This window comes from Pholis gunnellus (assembly GCF_910591455.1).
Source record: "Pholis gunnellus genome assembly, chromosome: 10".
Taxonomy (NCBI): domain Eukaryota; kingdom Metazoa; phylum Chordata; class Actinopteri; order Perciformes; family Pholidae; genus Pholis; species Pholis gunnellus.
Genome location: NC_136537.1, coordinates 26487830 through 26507844, shown reverse-complemented (window position 1 = coordinate 26507844; position 20015 = coordinate 26487830). Strand labels below are relative to the sequence as shown.

At 42.4% G+C, this 20015-nt stretch overlaps 1 protein-coding gene across 1 annotated transcript; it reads right to left on the bottom strand.

The window, feature by feature from the left end:
• Positions 1-4735: 4735 nt before the first annotated feature.
• On the bottom strand, positions 4736-19122 carry shtn3 (shootin 3; the record flags this gene model as incomplete). The annotated part of the gene is made up of 16 exons (XM_079167566.1): positions 4736-5547; positions 7344-7476; positions 7796-7858; positions 8345-8359; positions 10539-10639; positions 10735-10808; positions 10904-11072; positions 11461-11614; positions 12423-12569; positions 12774-12868; positions 12993-13074; positions 13366-13463; positions 13681-13873; positions 14127-14221; positions 17744-17804; positions 19045-19122. 16 exons carry the CDS (start codon positions 19120-19122, stop codon positions 4736-4738), a joined length of 2370 nt encoding a protein of 789 aa, XP_079023692.1.
• Positions 19123-20015: the final 893 nt, after the last annotated feature.

Below are 20015 nucleotides of genomic sequence, written 5' to 3'. Positions count from 1 at the left end.
AAATACCAACAAATACCAGCAAATACCAACAAATACCAACAAATACCAGCAAATACCAGCAAATACAAACAAATACCAGCAAATACCAGCAAAAACAAACAAATACCAACAAATACCAGCAAATACCAACAAATACCAACAAATACCAGCAAATACCAGCAAATACAAACAAATACCAACAAATACCAACAAATACCAGCAAATACCAACAAATACCAACAAATACCAGCAAATACCAGCAAATACAAACAAATAGCAACAAATACCAACAAATACCAGCAAATACCAACAAATACCAACAAATACCAACAAATACCAGCAAATACCAGCAAATACCAACAAATACCAACAAATACCAGCAAATACCAACAAATACCAACAAATACCAACAAATACCAGCAAATACCAGCAAATACAAACAAATACCAGCAAATACAAACAAATAGCAACAAATACCAACAAATACCAGCAAATACCAACAAATACCAACAAATACCAACAAATACCAGCAAATACCAGCAAATACCAACAAATACCAACAAATACCAGCAAATACAAACAAATACCAACAAATACCAGCAATGAAATCTAAGAAATTCGTTTTTGAACTTTAACTCTTTCAATTTAATCGGAACCAAATCTAAGGATTTTAAGTTTTCTTTATTTTCATTATTTCATCTATTTTCTTTATTTGATTTTCTTTCTTTTCTTTTCTTTCTTTTCTTTATTTATTTTCTTTAAATGTTTTCTTTATTTTATTTTACTGTTTTCTTTATTTTCTTATTCTTTAGTGAATCCTATTCATTTATTTTGAAATGATCAAAACTATAAAACTAATTTAAATGAGTCAGTGTAGAAGAGTTTAGTTGTTTTTAACGTGTTTATTATAGTTTTATAGTTTGATTAATTATTTAACCTACTTGTTTTTATCTTGTTTTGGCCACTTTGCTGATTTAATCCTGCTGCTGAGACTAATAAAGAATTATCTTATTTAATCTCAATGCTATAATTACAAATGTAACGTACAGATATGAATTCTCACGCAATAAAAATAAACTTTAAATGTTAATTTCACTGAAGTGACAAAAGAAAAATCATCAAAACATCATTAAAATGTCGTCTTTTGTGAACCTGAATAAATTCATCCGTAAATTAAATACTTCATCCTACAAAATAAAAGAAACAGTTTTAGCTTTATGTATTTATTTCAAGTGATGCTAAGAATGAGAATCCAGGATTAAAAAAACATCTTTTGTTTTAACACTCATTTATATCTCAAACACGTACACACACACACACACACACACACACACACACATACACACACACACACACACACACACACACCTACACACACACACACACACACTTAAAGTCACCTGAACTCTGTCAGACTCAGAACCTTCATCTAAAGAAGTGAATTATGTACCAGAACCAGCTGAATGGACAAAACTCAACTTTTACTTTTTAATCTGTTTTTATTAAGAAAAGAATGACGAGGTGTGAAAAGCGTCACACAAATGTGCATTTATGTAATTGCATACTCTTTAAAATGGTTCTGAACGTTGCATCAGGTGAAGGTTTATTTATATATATAAATATATATAGATATATAAATATATATATGTATATGATATAGATATATATATCTATATATATATATATTTATATATATATATATATATATAGACAGAAGGCCCTTCAAAATAAAAGCAGGTGAGAACAGAGAAGGTGAGCATATACAGGACTCTGCTGACTCAGCGGAGGAAGACGTGGTTTAGTTTCAGAGGTAGACGGAGAACACGAGCAACACGTTCCTCCAAAGATCTGATCCTTTGCTTTTACTTTGGAAAGGTGACATCCTGTCTCGTTGGACCCTGAGAAGTTTCCTGTCGGATGTGATTCTAGAAACCCTCACGAGACCCTGATAGAAACCTGGTTCCTCCTCTTGATCTTAGATCATGTTTAAATATCTGTGATGTGCAGCATGTTGAGATTCTTTAAATGTCTCAGTGTTACATTAACGTTAGTACCATGAACTTGTATTTAGAGTTGGTTCTGGCGCCCCCTGTGGTCTAAAGCTGTAGTGTCTCTGAGCTCCAGACTCTCTTTAGAAAACCTCTCATGTTACTGCAGCAGGTCTGACAGTCTGCCCCTCTCAGTCCTGGTTCTGGTTCTCCTGTGCCCCCCTTCCCTCCAGCGGGTCCAGCAATACGTCCTGGGTCTCCAGCAGCGTGTCTCTTCTGGAGGATCTGGGTCTGTCCACGGTGGACTGGTCTCTGCTGGAGGATCTGGGTCTGTCCACGGTGGACCGGTCTCTGCTGGAGGATCTGGGTCTGTCCACGGTGGACCGGTCTCTGCTGGAGGATCTGGGTCTGTCCACGGTGGACCGGTCTCTGCTGGACGATCTGGGTCTGTCCACGGTGGACCGGTCTCTGTAGGAGGATCTGGGTCTGTCCACGGTGGACCGGTCTCTGCTGGACTCTGAGCTGAAGGAGGTTCTGGTGAACCTGCATGAGTTCATCTGGTTTCACCAGAATCCGACCCGGTGGCTCCGATGACGAGCATCAAGAATAACTCTATAGAAACAGACCATCTTCTCTCTGATGGTCTCTTTACTGATGGAGGTCTGATAGAGGATCAGGTCTACACTGAGACTGGTTCATATAGAGGATCAGGACTACACTGAGACCGGTTCATATAGAGGATCAGGACTACACTGAGACCGGTTCATATAGAGGATCAGGACTACACTGAGACTGGTTCATATAGAGGATCAGGACTACACTGAGACCGGTTCATATAGAGGATCAGGACTACACTGAGACCGGTTCATATAGAGGATCAGGACTACACTGAGACTGGTTCATATAGAGGATCAGGACTACACTGAGACTGGTTCATATAGAGGATCAGGACTACACTGAGACTGGTTCATATAGAGGATCAGGACTACACTGAGACTGGTTCATATAGAGGATCAGGACTGGTTCAGGACCAGTTAAAAGATCCTCACTGTCACTTTAACATGAGACGTTTCTACCAACTCCTCATATGATGAACTTCACAGCAGTCAGCTGTTCTTGTATCCATTGAACTTGAACTTGCTGAGTCGGTTCCTGGTTCCTGGTTCCTCCTCTAACGCCACCATCGAGCCAAAATGTCCACTGATACGCATTCAGTCATCTAAAATCTAAAGGTGAGATCTGTCATGATCCCCAGAGGACGAACCCTCTTTTACTAAAATAACATCAGAATTCATCAGAATGGTTTTGTTTTTTGTTTCTAAAAGTAAAGAACCTGAAGAGGAGTTTCAACACACATGTAAATCATGTCTCAGTATTCAGAAGTATTATTATATTATTATATTCAGTATTGCTGACGATGACTCATGAGATCAGCTGTGAGCGACGAAGAGGAGAAGAAGAAGAAGACGGTGACTTTAAAACGGATCTTCTGTGCATCAAATAGAAAAACAGAAGGACGTCGTCCTAAAGCGTTAAAAGTCTTAAAGTACAATAAAGTAAAAAGTTCAGTGCAAACGGAGAGCAGGTTCTCCTCAGGATCCAGGTTCTCCTCAGGATCCAGGTTCTCCTCTGGATCCAGGTTCTCCTCAGGATCCAGGTTCTCCTCAGGATCCAGGTTCTCCTCAGGATCCAGGTTCTTCAGAGACCTGATAGAATGTCAGCCATCGTACAAAGTCCCAGTTTAATCTAGACTGCATAAATAATATCGACTGCATTAAACGTTTAAGCCTTTTTTAATCTATTTGCATGTTTCCCATCATGCATCACTCTTTTTACTACTTGTTGTTGAATGTTTCCTTTTCCTTTAGAGGAGAACATGCAGATTATGGCGCTATCAATCGGTAAGGAAACTTGTTTTTTGCTGGTTTAACAGTCAGACTTTTTACAACGGCTGGACAAGGCGGGGGGTGCGGGAGGGAGGGGGGGGGGGGGGGGTGTATGTTCACAATGTTTACCTTTGAACTCTGAACTCACTTCAGCTCCTTTCGAGAAAAGAAACAAATCAGACGAGAACAGGATGTAAAAAGAAGAAGAAAGTTTTCTACTCCGGTTGTGAGCGCACCCTGACCCCGATGACATCACTCTCACATCAGCCAATGGCTGATCAGATGACCTCAGACGCCCATTTTCTAGCACTCGGCGGCGGCGCTGACGTCCTCGGCGGGTTGGACTCCGTTCGTCTGGACGTCTGGACGGCGATCGGCGTCCGCCACGCTATGGAGACGGAGACACGGGAAGATAAGGTCAGAGATCAAAACCACCGGGACCTGGTTTTATGTGGGTGGACGGGTGGAGGTGTAGAGGTGTGGAGGTGTAGAGGGGTGGAGGTGTAGAGGTGTGGAGGGGTAGAGGGGTAGAGGTATGAGAGTTATGGAGGGGTAGAGGGGTAGAGGTATGTAGGGGTGGAGGTGTAGAGGTGTAGAGGGGTAGAGGTATGAGAGTTATGGAGGGGTGGAGGTGTGGAGGTGTAGAGGGGTAGAGGTGTAGAGGGGTAGAGGTGTAGAGGTGTGGAGGGGTAGAGGGGTAGAGGTATGAGAGTTATGGAGGGGTAGAGGGGTAGAGGTATGGAGGGGTGGAGGTGTAGAGGTGTAGAGGGGTAGAGGTATGAGAGTTATGGAGGGGTGGAGGTGTGGAGGTGTAGAGGGGTAGAGGTGTAGAGGGGTAGAGGTGTGGAGGTGTAGAGGTGTAGAGGGGTAGAGGTATGAGAGTTATGGAGGGGTGGAGGTGTGGAGGTGTAGAGGGGTAGAGGTATGGAGGGGTAGAGGTGTAGAGGCGTGGCGGTGTAGAGGGATAGAGGTGTAGAGGGGTAGAGGTGTGGAGGTGTAGAGGTGTAGAGGGGTGGAGGTGTAGAGGGATAGAGGTGTAGAGGGGTGGAGGTGTAGAGGTGTAGAGGGGTGGAGGTGTAGAGGGGTGGAGGTGTAGAGGGATAGAGGTGTAGAGGGATAGAGGTGTAGAGGGGTGGAGGTGTAGAGGGATAGAGGTGTAGAGGGGTGGAGGTGTAGAGGGATAGAGGTGTAGAGGGGTGGAGGTGTAGAGGGATAGAGGTGTAGAGGGGTGGAGGTGTAGAGGGGTTGAGGTGTAGAGGTGTAGAGGGGTGGCGGTGTAGAGGGATAGAGGTGTAGAGGGGTGGAGGTGTAGAGGTGTAGAGGGGTGGAGGTGTAGAGGGATAGAGGTGTAGAGGGGTAGAGGTGTAGAGGGGTGGAGGTGTAGAGGGATAGAGGTGTAGAGGGGTAGAGGTGCGGTCGGGTTCCAAACCTGTCGATGCAGCCGTTACTGAGCGACTCCTTCTCGGCCAGGGAGCTGCAGGACCTCCTCTCCTGCCAGGAGCCTCCTCGGGGCTCCCTGCCAGTCTCAGAGCTCCTCCTCCTCCGGGCCACGACGGGTCCCGGTCCGGACCCCCGTCTCTCTGGACCGAGCTTTGGACCCGGTCCCTCCGGATCCCGGCCCGAGTCGCTGCTGGTGCGCCTCCCGTTCAGGCTGTCGGAGGACGAGACGTGGCTCATCTGACCATCCGGCTCGTCTGGAGGATCACAGAGAAACAAGATATGAAACCAGAACCTCCACAGAGCCCTGATCGTCCTGCAGACAATCCAACGAGAGACCAGAACCTCCAGAGAGTCCCCGATCCTCCTGCAGACAATCCAACAAGAGAGACCAGAGCCTCCACAGAGCCCTGATCCTCCTGCAGACAATCCAACGAGAGACCAGAACCTCCAGAGAGTCCCTGATCCTCCTGCAGACAATCCAACAAGAGAGACCAGAGCCTCCACAGAGCCCTGATCCTCCTGCAGACAATCCAACGAGAGAGACCAGAGCCTCCACAGAGTCCCTGATCCTCCTGCAGACAATCCAACGAGAGACCAGAACCTCCAGAGAGTCCCTGATCCTCCTGCAGACAATCCAACGAGAGAGACCAGAACCTCCACAGAGTCCCTGATCCTCTGGGACGATATTCATATTCCTTCACAATAAAATACTCTGTCAATACAAACAAAAGTCTCACGTTTAATGAAGTAAAATAACTTTTAAATCAGCCAAATATCAGAAGTTCATACTCATTACTTACTATAGCATTATATACATATGCAGTATTCTTACTGCTGTATTTACTGTGTAATACGTCTATTTAACCAGAAAAACCTCTTTGAGATTATGAATATTATTTCCATGGAGGTCTTGGTGAAGATGTTTCATCACATATAAATATAAATAACTTGTCTTTGCTTCACTGATCTTTAAAAGGTAACTATATATATTTAAAATATTCATTTACATAAATATATATATATATATTGATGTATTTATGTATTTTATATATATATTTAAAATATTCATTTACATAAATATATATATATATTGATGTATTTATGTATTTTATATATATATTGCATATATATATATAAAACACAAAAATACATAAACATATATATATTAGGGCTGGGCAAGTTAACGCATTAATTAATTAATGCCGACAATTATTTTATCGTGCGTTAACGCAGTTTATTTTTATTATTAAGCGACATTTTTAACACAAGAACCGGCCAGCAGCAAGCGGTGAACAGCTGTTTGTGTGACGTCTCTTCCTGTTTCCTTCCCCTACATTCCCCTGGGTCCTAAGTCCCTCCATGTACAGCTTCTTATCACCCTCTATGTACCAACGTACATTTATAACAAATACCACACATATTACACTAATCAGCGTTGCATAGTGTCTGACCAAAATACCAAAAAAAGCTAAAAATAAATGATTTTTAAAGTGTTTTTGTTTGGAATATGTATAATAAGCATATCATTTAGTTATCGCTACTGAGAATTTAACAAACATAAAAACATGACGTAGATAGGTTTGCAGTTTTCAAGATGTAGATTTCAAATTGTTCAAACTTCAGTACATGTTAGAGATACTTTCTATTTTAGTGTATTTTACACTTCTACGCTACATTTTAGAGGAAAATGTTGTAGTTTTTACTGCACTAGATTTATTTTGCAGTTGATTGATCGACTCAATAATATATTAATTGATGAGTACTTTTACTTGTACTACTTTAAATACATTTTGACGCTAGCATTTTCACACCTAAACACTTAAAGCTACTACGCTAAACTTTTGTGTAGAGTTGATTCTATCGCCCCCCTGTGGACTAAAGTGGTAGTGTCTCTGAGCACCAGATTCCCTTTAGAAAACCTCTCATTCTACTGCAGCAGGTCTGACAGTCTGCCCTCAGTCCTCTCAGTCCTGGTTCTGGTTCTCCCGTGTCCCCCTTCCCTCCAGCGGGAGGATGCTTTACTTGTAACAGAGTATTTTAAATCCGTTACCTCCAGAACCAGGTTCTCCCGCCTTGTTGCGTCTTCGTCTCAGGATCACCTCCAGCTCGCTGTCCTTCTTCTTCACCGATGGAGACGGACCCGCCTCCTGAGAGCCTCGGCTGGGGCTCCTCTTCACCGTCTCCTGGAGAACACGAGTGTCACTGCAGTGACTATTAACATTATCTACATACATGACTGAAGACCTGTCAATCACTGTAAGCCCCGCCCCTAAAGCATCCCCTGCTTTATGGTCTGTGTGACTCTAAATGGACCATCATTTACTAAATGAACATCATGCTGTATTGAAGAAGACTTGAAACTAGAGATTGAGACCATAAACTCATGTTTACAATGTTTACTGAGGTAATAAATCAAGAGAGAAGTAGAGTCATTTTCTCATAGACTTCTATACAACCAGAGGAGTCGCCCCCTGGTGGACACTAGAGAGAATGCAGCTTTACCAGGATGCCTTTCAGCTCCTCCATGGCGCTCTCCTGTGGTTTCTCCTCACAGACTGGAGGCGGCTGTAAACAAAAAACACTAAATTATTTTTGCTTTATGTTTTTCTTTTGAGTTCGATCATGTGACCAATACTGCTTTCAGGAGACACTGAACAGTTTGATATTTGAGCTCTTTGTGAGGGACGAATGTAACTGTAACTAAAAGAGATTGAGCTCCTGACGTCAGTTAAACAGGAAGTTAAAGGGATTAAACTGGGGAGTCTGCAGAGTGTGTGTGTGTGTGAATGTGTGTGTGTGTGTGTAGGTGTGTGTGTGTGGGGGGGGCAACAGTGACCTCACAATATTGTATAACCTTTTCAATTCAATCTTACGTTCTGTTTTTTGGTTTATTTTGTAACATAGAATGAAAACAGATGAAAAATAGCCTTTTGGCTAACTCTGGCGCATTTACAGAAATGTTTTATTAATGTTTTATTAATGTGCACTGTCCCTTATCAAATAAACCAATAAATAAAATCTCAAGATTGAGGCAAACATCAATAAACTCACTTTTACTGCTGCTCTCTGCTGCACAAAGACAGAAGAAGAAGAAGAAGAAGAAGAAGAAGAAGAAGAAGAAGAAGAAGAAGAAGAAGAAGAAGAAGAAGAAGAAGAGTGACAGTGAAACAAAGATGGAGGAGGAACAATGAGCCGGATGTTATAATAAGAACTCCTTTAACCTGCTGCATTCATTAGTTTACTCATATTTAGTATTTTCTCGTTGATATATTTTGTGGTGTATATATATATATATATATATACACACTACTGTTCAAAAGTTTGGGGTCACTTAGAAATGTCCTTATTTCTCAAAGAAAAGCACAGTTTCTTTCAATGAAGATAACATGAAATTAATCAGAAATACACTCTATGCATTGTTAATGTGGTTAATGACTATTCTAGGTGGAAACGTCTGGTTTTTAATGAAATATCTACATCGGTGTATAGAGGCCCATTTCCAGCAACTATCACTCCAGAGTTCTAATCGCCTTAGAAGACTAACTGATGACTATAAAACCCTTGAAAACAGTTCTGCTGGTGAGAGAAGCTATAAAACTGGCCTTCCTTTGAGCTAGTTGAGTATCTGGAGCATCACATGTGGGTTGGTTTATACTCTCAACATGGCCAGAAAAAGAGAACTTTTATGTGAAACTCGCCGTCTGTTCTTGTTCTTAGAAATGAAGCTATTCCATGAGAGACATTATGAAGAAACTGAAAATTGACACAAAATTGTCTGGGTGACCCCAAACTTTTGAACGGTAGTGTGTATATATATTTTGTGAGTGAGGCTTCTCACATAATAATAATAATAATTAAAGCTGCGAGCAGCATTGATCGAGGGTTCTGGCAGGACGTTTCTGTGACCATCAAACACTGCGTGCACGAGTTAGATGGTATTTCCTGCGTTGACCATTAGCGTAACAAGTTCATGTTGCCAGGTCTGAAGCCTCAAATGTTTTGAGTGAACCTCCAATACAATCATAAATGTAAGTTAAGATCATTAAGAAAATGAATGTGCATGAAAGCGTTTCAGTGTTTGTAACATAACAGACTGTCAGTTTATGGGATGGGGTTCAGCTCCCTGCTGTGCTGCTGATTGGATTTGGACTTACATGAAAGTTAACAGAACAGTGTGTATTTGCTTTCACTTGAACACTTTAATTTAACAGTTTTCATTTTAAGCTCTTCTGTAACTTTAGATTGTCGTGTGAAGCATTCATTGTAATATTTAACCTGATTCTCCTGTAGAAGCTCTGGACAGATCATTTATTCTAATGCTCACTGACGGGTTGACAACCTTCGTTGTCTAACTTTCTGCTCTCCAAGCATCTTAGTTTGTACATATTTAGATCAGAGAAGTCTTCTTCTCATGGTGTGCCCACAAACCCTTTTAATAAGTTCAGTGTTTGGGCCGCTGTCGTTATAGAACCCTGCTTACGTCAGTGGTTGCCAGTAGGTGGCGCTATGACTATGAGTTAATATTGAAATGCAGAAGTCCTAAAGTCATGACAGTCATCAAGCAGGTCAAGTTTGGGACGGTTTTGACAAAGTACAGTTGAGTTACAACAGCTTGATGGATGATAGCGAACCATGTAAAATGGCCGCCACACCAAGTCCATGTTGTTCAATGAAACCTCAAGCTTTGAGTAACTTCTAATCACGAAGGTCTTTAGATTGTTCTGACCAAAGTCTAAGTTGATCTGATTAATTCCCGAGGAGGAGTTCGTTAAAATAGAGCACCTGGAAATTGCAAAAACGACACTAGAAATTCATACAAAATTCAAAATGGCTGACTTCCGGTTGGGTTTAGAGCTTAGAGCCCTAAGACCTTCTTTAAGTCTACATGTGAGACACCTGCTGACCAAATGTTATACATCTAGGTGAGACGTACTGCGAGGGATGCATCGACGAAATATTGTAGGGGGCGCTATCGAGCCGACTAAAATCACAGATAAACATTCAGGATTTCAAATGTGTGATGTTTGATTATGTTTTGAGTATTTTTAGCCCCTCAAAAACACCTTCGTTTGTCATGGCGAAGAAAGCGTCGCCATGGCAACAACCTTTCACGAAACAACAAGCTTTGGGTACCTTTTCATCACAAAGTTCTTTAGATTGTTCCGACAAAATTTGAAGTTGCGTCGGTGCTCGGGCCCTAACAATAAACATGAGAATAACAATAGGTCCTTATTATCATCATCACCTTGCTCTCCTGACTCTTGACCGGTCTCAGGACGACGCCATGTTTGATTCTCTCCATCATCTCGTTCACCGCCTTCGCCTTCACGTCTCCGTCCTCACCAGCTGGACAGAAACAGGAAGTCCATGAAGTTATTATTTTCATTGGTCACCGTGATGATGTCACAAGACGTTACCTGGAGCACACCGGTGAGACTCACCGGCAGGCTGCTCCGAGGCCTTCACAGAGGTCTTGGACCCTTTGGAGGTCTTTCTCATGATGGCGATCAGAGAGCTGAGAGAGACAGGAAGTGATGTCATGAGGAGACACAGGAAGTTGAAAATACTACACTGATGACAAATCAATCGTGTTTTTACGTCCGTCCTCACCTGAGGGGGTTGCACCTGGAGGGGGGAGGAGGTGGGGGAGGAGGAGGAGGAGGAGGAGGAGGAGGAGGAGGGGGAGGGGCAGGGGGCGGGGCCAGCCCGGGTTCAGGGGGAGGGGGGGCCGTGCTGGTCGTCAGGGAGACCTCTTTGTGGGTCTGCTGGAGCTCGTTGACTGTGGAGACAATAGAGACAATAGAGACATAAATACTACTGACATCTGCTACAGTACTACTGTAATACTACGGACATGTACTACAGTACTACTACAGGTACATGATTGTCTGTCTCCTGGTTTCACTGCAGAGTGACGCCTCCTCTCTCTCTATCTGTGTTTGTTGCTCCAGGTTGAAGTCAGTTGGTGGTTCTGACTTCATGCGACCTATTTAAAGGGGACAGATGCCCTGTTGCATGCTGGGAGAAGGTGTGTGTTGCCAGCTTTCCTGCAGCAGATGGGTTTATGGTTTGTGTTGGAGTCAATGGAGGAATTGTGGGAGTTTGTAGAATAATAAAGTAAAATGGTTAAGGTTTGCCTCAATTATGTACAAATATTGTGTGTTCACCTCGGTCCTCCAGCTCCTCGTTCTTCTTCTCTGCTCGCTCCAGTCGTCCCTCCACCTCCTTCTTCTCCACCTCCAGCAGCTCCAGCTGCCTCTGAAGAGCCTCCAACTGCTTCTTTACACAGCTCTGCTCCAGCTGGGCCTCCAGAGTCTCCACCTACACACACACACACACACACACACACGCACGCAGGCACACACACACACATACACACACACACACACGCACACGCACACGCACACGCACGCACGCACGCACGCACGCACGCACGCACGCACGCACGCACGCACGCACGCACACACACACACACACACACACACACACACACACACACACACACACACACATACACATATAATTAAACTACCTGTTCAGGTACTCTGTTCTCTACCTGTTCAGGTACTCTGTTCTCTACCTGTTCAGGTACTCTGTTCTCTACCTGCTCAGGTACTCTGTTCTCTACCTGTTCAGGTACTCTGTTCTCTACCTGCTCAGGTACTCTGTTCTCTACCTGTTCAGGTACTCTGTTCTCTACCTGCTCAGGTACTCTGTTCACTACCTGTTCAGGTACTCTGTTCTCTACCTGTTCAGGTACTCTGTTCTCTACCTGCTCAGGTACTCTGTTCTCTACCTGTTCAGGTACTCTGTTCTCTACCTGCTCAGGTACTCTGTTCTCTACCTGTTCAGGTACTCTGTTCTCTACCTGTTCAGGTACTCTGTTCTCTACCTGCTCAGGTACTCTGTTCTCTACCTGTTCAGGTACTCTGTTCTCTACCTGCTCAGGTACTCTGTTCTCTACCTGTTCAGGTACTCTGTTCACTACCTGTTCAGGTACTCTGTTCTCTACCTGCTCAGGTACTCTGTTCACTACCTGTTCAGGTACTCTGTTCTCTACCTGCTCAGGTACTCTGTTCTCTACTTGTTCAGGTACTCTGTTCTCTACTTGTTCAGGTACTCAGGTTACCTCCTGCTGGTGCCTCAGTCTCTCGTCCTCCAGGGTTTTGGTGATCGTAGCCACGTCCTCCAGAGCTTTGAGGAGCTGAACGCTCGGCTCAGAGCTCTGCAGCAGCAACATGCTCTGTCTGTTGGCCTCCTTCTGCTTCACCAGCATCTACAGGAGGAGGAGGAGGAGGAGGAGGAGGAGGAGGAGGAGGAGGAGGAGGAGGAGGAGGAGGAAATGGATTTTAGTTGAGCTGGACCCAAAACCTGTAAAACTTACAAACGTTAGAGTCTAAACCTGCACTGATCCGTGTCCTTGAGCACTAGTTGTATATTTACACACTGCCTTCCTACTTCTTCTTCTACGTTTATTTACCTCGTGAGCGTACGTCTCAGCTTTCACTCTAAGGCTCTGCTCCAGGTCCAGCTGGTCCTTCATCCCGTCGTACTCCTGAGCCGCCATCACGGACACTACAGAGGCAGGGAGCTAGCACGTTAGCACAACAACCAACCTTTTCCATGCTGATTACATGCTATTATTAGCATGTTAGCATCAGAATCAAAAGATGTTGCTCTCAGTCACTGTGTTTCTCACCTCTGTTAAATCTCTTGATGGTTTTACGTTGTTGCTCAACAGTCTCACGGAGATCCTTCATCTCAACCCGATCTTTATCTGACTGGAGAGATGGAGAAACAATTCAACTGTTAGTCAACTAGAAGGAGGGGATGAAGAAGAAGAAGAGGAAGAAGGAGAAGGGAAAGAAGAAGTAGAAGAAGAATTAGAGGAAGAAAGAGAAGGAGAAGAAGAAGAAGAACAGGAAGAAGGAGGAAAGGAAGAAGAAGTATGAGAGGAAAAGGAAGAGGAAGAAGAAGGACAAAAAGTAGAAAAAGTAGAAGGAGAAGTAGAAGAGGAAAAAGAAGAAGAAGAAGTTATCCTGCAGGATGATTCTGGTTCTCTTCGTTCTCACCTGTGACGTCAGCTCTTCTATCCGTCTCTGCTCTTCATGAACCTGAGTAACAAAGTTCTTCTTCTCCTCCAATAAAGTGTTTACTGTCTCACCCAGTTCTGAAAAAACAGAAGAACAGAATACAATGAAGAACTTTATTAATACAATTATATCAGATTAAATGTACTGTACCTTTAACTTGTTGTTGGTACTTTGTTAATATAATACTACGTACTGTACCTTTAACTTGTTGTTGGTACTGTGTTAATATAATACTACGTACTGTACCTTTAACTTGTTGTTGGTACTTTGTTAATATAATACTACGTACTGTACCTTTAACTTGTTGTTGGTACTGGGTGAAGGTGTCAGGATTTCCGTCTGCAGCGTCAGCATCTGCATCTGCGTCTGCGTCTGCGCCTGCGTCTGCATCCACAGCGATGCAGTCTGAGATGCTGGGAAGCAGCTCATCCAAACACGGACGAGACGACAGACTCATGTACTTCAACTTCCTGTTCTCACAGTTCAGCTGGAGGTCAAGAGTCACAGCGGTCAATGACACATAATTATTTCCATTTAAATATATATATACTGTATATATACATATATATACATATTAAATATGTGGAGGCAGTAACAGACAGTCGAGTCCGTGCAGACTCATCCTGACTCAGCTGTTCACTCTCTTCTTCTGCTAAAGCCAGCTGGACCCCAATAATGATAATCACACAGTATTGATTATTGAGTGTGTGTGTGTGTGTGTGTGTGTGTGTGTCTCTGACCTTTGTGGCCAGGGCCTCTGCATTTTCCCGACACGACTTCTCGATCTCCAGCTGAGTCTGCAGAACGCTGACCTCCTCAATCACCATCTGAGACACTGAGGGGAGGACGGACACACACACACACACACACACACACACACACACACACACACACACACACACACACACACACACACACACACACACACAGATTGCATGTTAATATTTTTCTCTCATCTCTGAATGTTCTCAGACTTTCTGTCTCTGAGAGGAATCTTTGACCCTCGACTTAATGTGAAGCATAAATTACCGACTGAGAGACATCAGCTCTGCTTCAGCAGCAACATGAAGCTTAAGAAAGAGACGTTACATGAAAACAGTCTTTTCAAAATAAACTTCCGTCTTCACAGGAAACAGCTTAGGAAGTTTCAGAATAAAACGTTGTATTTTCCAGTGATCCTCTTGAGGTCGTGTAAATGACCGAAGCTACTAAATCCGGCTCAAACAACGATTCCAGACTCGTTAGCAGAGTTTGAAGAGAGACTGAGTAAGTACCAGATATAATACTATATATATATATATATATATATATATAGTATATATAACATTAAAAAAAGGAGTTAAAACTGTGCATATTCACACTAAATTTGGTGGATAATTACTCTGCAGAAAGGACGGTTGAGTTGACGGTTTAGGCACCAAAAGCTTTAACTGTTACTCACCTAAACTAAATGTTACTGAACTAAGTTGTAGTGCATTATGCTCAGGACTACAATTCCCTTGATGTTTAGCCCCACAGATTCAACTGCTTGACTGTTAAGTTCGTTGAAGCGTTTGTGCTGCTACGTTCACCTGTTCTTAGTTTAAAAAGGTGTGCAGATGTTTGTCCTAGTTTTTTCATTACACTTGACATTAAGCTAAATCTAATTCCAGGTGAACTATTCTCTCGTGACCTAAAGTTAAACCTAAACCTGGCCGAGCAGGAAACGCTGACGAGCCGTTTTTGTTGTATTTATTATGTAGGGTGCATCCTCTGGGGACCATGAGTGTTTGCACCAGATTGTTTCACACAGGAACGACCGTCGTGATCATGGAGGAGTGTTTATTATCTAATCTGAGCTCAACGAGCCTCAACGAGCCTGAAGTCAGGTTCATTAACCCCCCCCCCCCCCCAACACATACACACACACTCATCCTTCCCCCCTTTTTTTCTGCTGCTGAATAATTCATGAGGATCTTTCAATAATTCATGTGAATAACTTGACAGGAGCGACTGCTGTGTTCTCCGGGGAGCCGGCGGATGAATAAATGAGAGGATGAATGAAAAAGACTGAAAGGAGGACGTGGCGGGACCCGCCATGGAAAACCAGGACCAGCGTTTCTGCTGACTCAGAAGACTTCAGGTCCAGGTTTCTTTTTGCTGCAGCAGACACATTTCTGATTTGTTTTTGACAACAGATTTTGGGGTTTGAGTCAAACCAAAAGGTTTATCGCCCATTTATCTTCCAGCTTTTTATCTTTTAGTTAAGAGAAACACAGAATGACCAGAAGATCTAAATGTGACATGTTTGATACACAGATTCTGATTGTGTCTGTTGAATGAATATGACTATAAATATGACTGTCCAATGATTATTTAGAAATGTCTTCACATCATATTATTTGAGGATCATATGCTAAAGAGTGGCAACATATCGTCATAGAAAGGTTTGTAGGATTTTTTTTTACAAAAGGTTACTTTTTCTAAAGGCATTTTCCTAAAAAGTCCAGCTGCATCAAACTGCAGTGAGACGAGAATGGATCCATGGTTTACAGCCTTAGAGAGGATTCTGGCTCTCAAAATGATGCCAAACTGCTGTATTTGGATAGATTGAACACTATTAGTCATAAAACAAATGAAATAAATAGTTATATAGTTTATAAAAGTACAATGGAACAGCTGTAACAGCTGGTTCCTAAGTGACAATTTTGCTTGACCCCACCTGACCTCTCTGTACCAAAACCTCTCTAACTTTGTCCTGCTTCACTTTATCAAAGCCAATTCTTTTTTGAGACTACTGACATGACATGACATGACATGTTGTGCTATGATTTGGGAGAGTTTTTAGGCTAGCCAGGGCCTCATTTTAAGAACAAAATAACAATGAAAGTGCTTTTCTTTTCAGGCGAACCTGAAACTTCTCAATTTGAGCTGTGTTCCATCCTCATTTAGTCTTAACCAGTAACATATACACTGATATGTACACATCTGAACACATCTCACAAGTGTTTCCATTATTATAACATCAAAATTATTAAAATAGACCTTCTAGTTACAGAATTACAGTCTTTTTGGTATGGGTATGCAATTTTCGAGCTGAGGCCTAAAATTAGGGCTAGGGATTAAATTAAACAAGTAAACTACTTAGTTAGGTTGAGACGACTAAACTACTTAGTTAGGTTGAGACAACTAAACTACTTAGTTAGGTTGAGATGACTAAACTACTTAGTTAGGTTCAGACATCTAAACTACTTAGTTAGGTTCAGACATCTAAACTACTTAGTTAGGTTCAGACATCTAAACTACTTAGTTAGGTTGAGATGACTAAACTACTTAGTTAGGTTTAAATCTCTCTATGAACTTCCTTCTATCAGCTTCCTGTCTGAAACGGTTCAGGTTGTAAAAGTAACTGAAATGTGACACTGAGGTGAACTCCAGGTGGAGTCTGTTGCTTCTCCCGTTTCCTTTTTAACAGACAGGTGAATGAACTGAGTAACATCACTAATCTTTTCTCAATAAAACCTCATGTTGTGCAAAGTGTCCACAAAAACATCCACCCTTTGGGATTTAATTTGTAATCAATACATTTCATCACTGAGAAAAGAATATTTTGTTTTTGTTACACTCATGCTGTCAACGCTGCATCACTACATGCTTTTTAAAAATGTTATTACTGTTTAATAAAGTGACTGAATATAAATAAGTAAAGAAAGATTATTGTATATTTATCTGATTATTATTGATAAAGAGATCTTACCTGAGTGAACAGTCATGACTGAAGGTATCAGCTCTCCTAACAGCTAATAATCAGAAGCTAAAGTCCTCTCTCCTCCTGTTGGCTTGGACCCTCCTCCTCTTAAACACACCCCTTCAGAGAACCAGGTGTGAGGAGAACAGGTGTGAGGGGGGGGGGGGGCGGGTGAAGGTGTCAGGTGTCTGATTGTAGGCGGGACGATACATCGTCTTGTTTTTTTATGCAACCAGTGAACAGGAAGTGACCATATATGGACTGAGGAGGAGTGACGTAGAGACGCCGTATACAGAGACCTGTCAATCACTGTGTAGCCCCGCCCCTAAAGCATCCCCTGCTTTATGGTCTGTGTGACTCTAAATGGACCATCATTCACTAAATGAACATCATGCTGTATTGAAGAAGACTTGAAACTAGAGATTGAGACCATAAACTCATGTTTACAATGTTTACTGAGGTAATAAATCAAGAGAGAAGTAGAGTCATTTTCTCATAGACTTCTATACAACCAGAGGAGTCGCCCCCTGGTGGACACTAGAGAGAATGCAGCTTTAACACATGAAGGTGATGGTGATGAAGATGATGGTGATGATGGTGATGATGATGAAGATGATGAACTGGACTCACCTCTCTTGATGTGCTTGAGTTGTCTCTCGGCCTCGTCTCTCTCCTCCGTCAGTCTGGAGCACTGAGGACGAGGAAGAAGGTCAGAATGATGTAAACATGAATATCAGCTGTTCTTTCTCAGATAAAAAGGACAAAGAGACTCTGAGCGTCTCCACTCGGTTCACTTCCTGTTTCTACCTTCAGCCTCAGTCAGCTCTCGTCTCCCTGAGGAGCTCAGAGGGTTTCGAGGGTTCCCCGGTCAGAGAGCAAGGCATCTTTATGTGAGGGTTCGATTCCCTCCGCAGCTCTCTGAGACGTGGACTACACTTTGTATTTCAAATAAAAACATAAAGTCCACTCAGCAGGAACGCACCTTCATCTGATCTTTAATGCTAACTCATGTAGCTAACTAGCAGCCACCGAGGAGCAAGGCATTGTGGGAGTTGTAGTTGCTGAACACTAACAGAATAATGTATGAGGAGACTCAGTGACTCGAGCAAGGCATCAAGAGGGTCGGAGATACATTTAACGAGTAGTATTTCTTTGTATTCAGAAGGTCGATGGCATGAGCAAGGCACTCTTCATGGTTGGGGGTTCAATTCCCAGTGTCCCAGTGGCAAGGCACTATCACTGGAGGAAGGCAGGAAAAGGTTAGGGGTTTAAATCCCAAACAAAGCTGCCCATTTCTCTCTATTTAGGTCAATGCCCTGAGCAAGGCATTAACACACTTCTAGGGTTGTGGGTTCAATTCCCATGAACTAAAGACATACACCATTCAGCCTTAAATGGTAGCAAGGCAGGGTTGCTAGCTCTATTCCCTCTTTGCAGGTCAATGTGGAGAGCAAGGCACTAGAGACTGCAGGTTTTAGGGGCTGTTACTTGTAGGTCAAAGCGGGGTGGAGCCAAAGGGTTGTGTGTCCGATTCTTCTGGTAATTTAGCAAGGCATTAACATGGCAGGGAGAGTTCATTAATAAAATAATAAAATCTATAAATATCATATCAAACCTGAGGCGACGCTTTTATTTATTTGTGTTAATAAAAAGACAAGATGATTTCTTTATCAACAGACTGAAATAATGTGACTTCTGTTTAAAGACATTTATCTCAACGTCTCTCTGTTCTCCGCTTTAATGGCGAGCGGCTCGTTTAGGGAGGGGTCCGGTTCTCTCCGGGAGAACGAGCCGGCCGGTGAGTCGGTCATACCGGCTTCAAAAGGTCCCGGATGGACCCGGAGAGACGGACCCGGATCCTGCAGGACTCGGGTCCGGGTTTAACATGCACAATACACGGGATTAGAGCTGTTTCTATTATTACAGGTTACCTCTGTTTGCATGTGCGCGTCCCTTCTCTCCTCCTCTTCACATCCCTCCATCTGCGCGGATGAAGAGCAGGGAAGCATTTTCAGGAGAAGAGTGATTAAATAGTCCCTCCTTTTGTCTTTTTTATCCGACCGGACTCGAGTGATGAAGATGAGATGGATTCTTTATCTTCCTCTCTCAGACACATGGGATGGAGAAGAGCTCGGTGCTGCTGCCGGTGGACAGGATCCTCCTCTTCCTCCTCCTCCTCCCCTCACTGACAGCATCATCTGGCTCCCCTGAACCCCTCCTCCTCCTCTTCCTCCTCCTCTTCCTCCTGTCTCGGTGCTGCAGGCAGAGTCCAGTTAAACCAATTGTGCAAAGTGATTCTAATGCAGGTCTTCAGCTGAGCTCTAAAGTTATAATATATATTATATTATTATAATAATTATATCATATTAATATAATATTATTATTATATATATAATATATCATATAATAATAATATAATAATAATATAATAATAATAATATATATACTATTATTATAATATATATAATATATAATAATATAATATACAGGGTCAAAGGTCAAACTTTAACTCAAAGCTCTGTGAACACACTTTAACAAAGTGAGTGTGTGTGTGAGAGAGAGAGTGTGTGTGTGAGAGAGAGAGTGTGTGTGTGAGTGTGTGTGTGAGAGTGTGTGAGTGTGTGTGTGTGTGTGTGTGTGTGTGAGTGAGTGTGTGGGGAGATATCAGTTCTACACCGACATCTAGAGGCGATTATATGCAACTACAGATTCTCAACTTTTTTAAACACTTATAATATTATTATTATATAATAATAACATATAATAATAATTATTACTATTGTTATAATAATTGTTGTTGTTGTTATAGACAAATATTCAATAGAAGATCAAACATAGTTATCTTTTGTAACTGAAGACGTTTGTTTAAATGCAGATATTCATCTCATCACTGACAGTATAT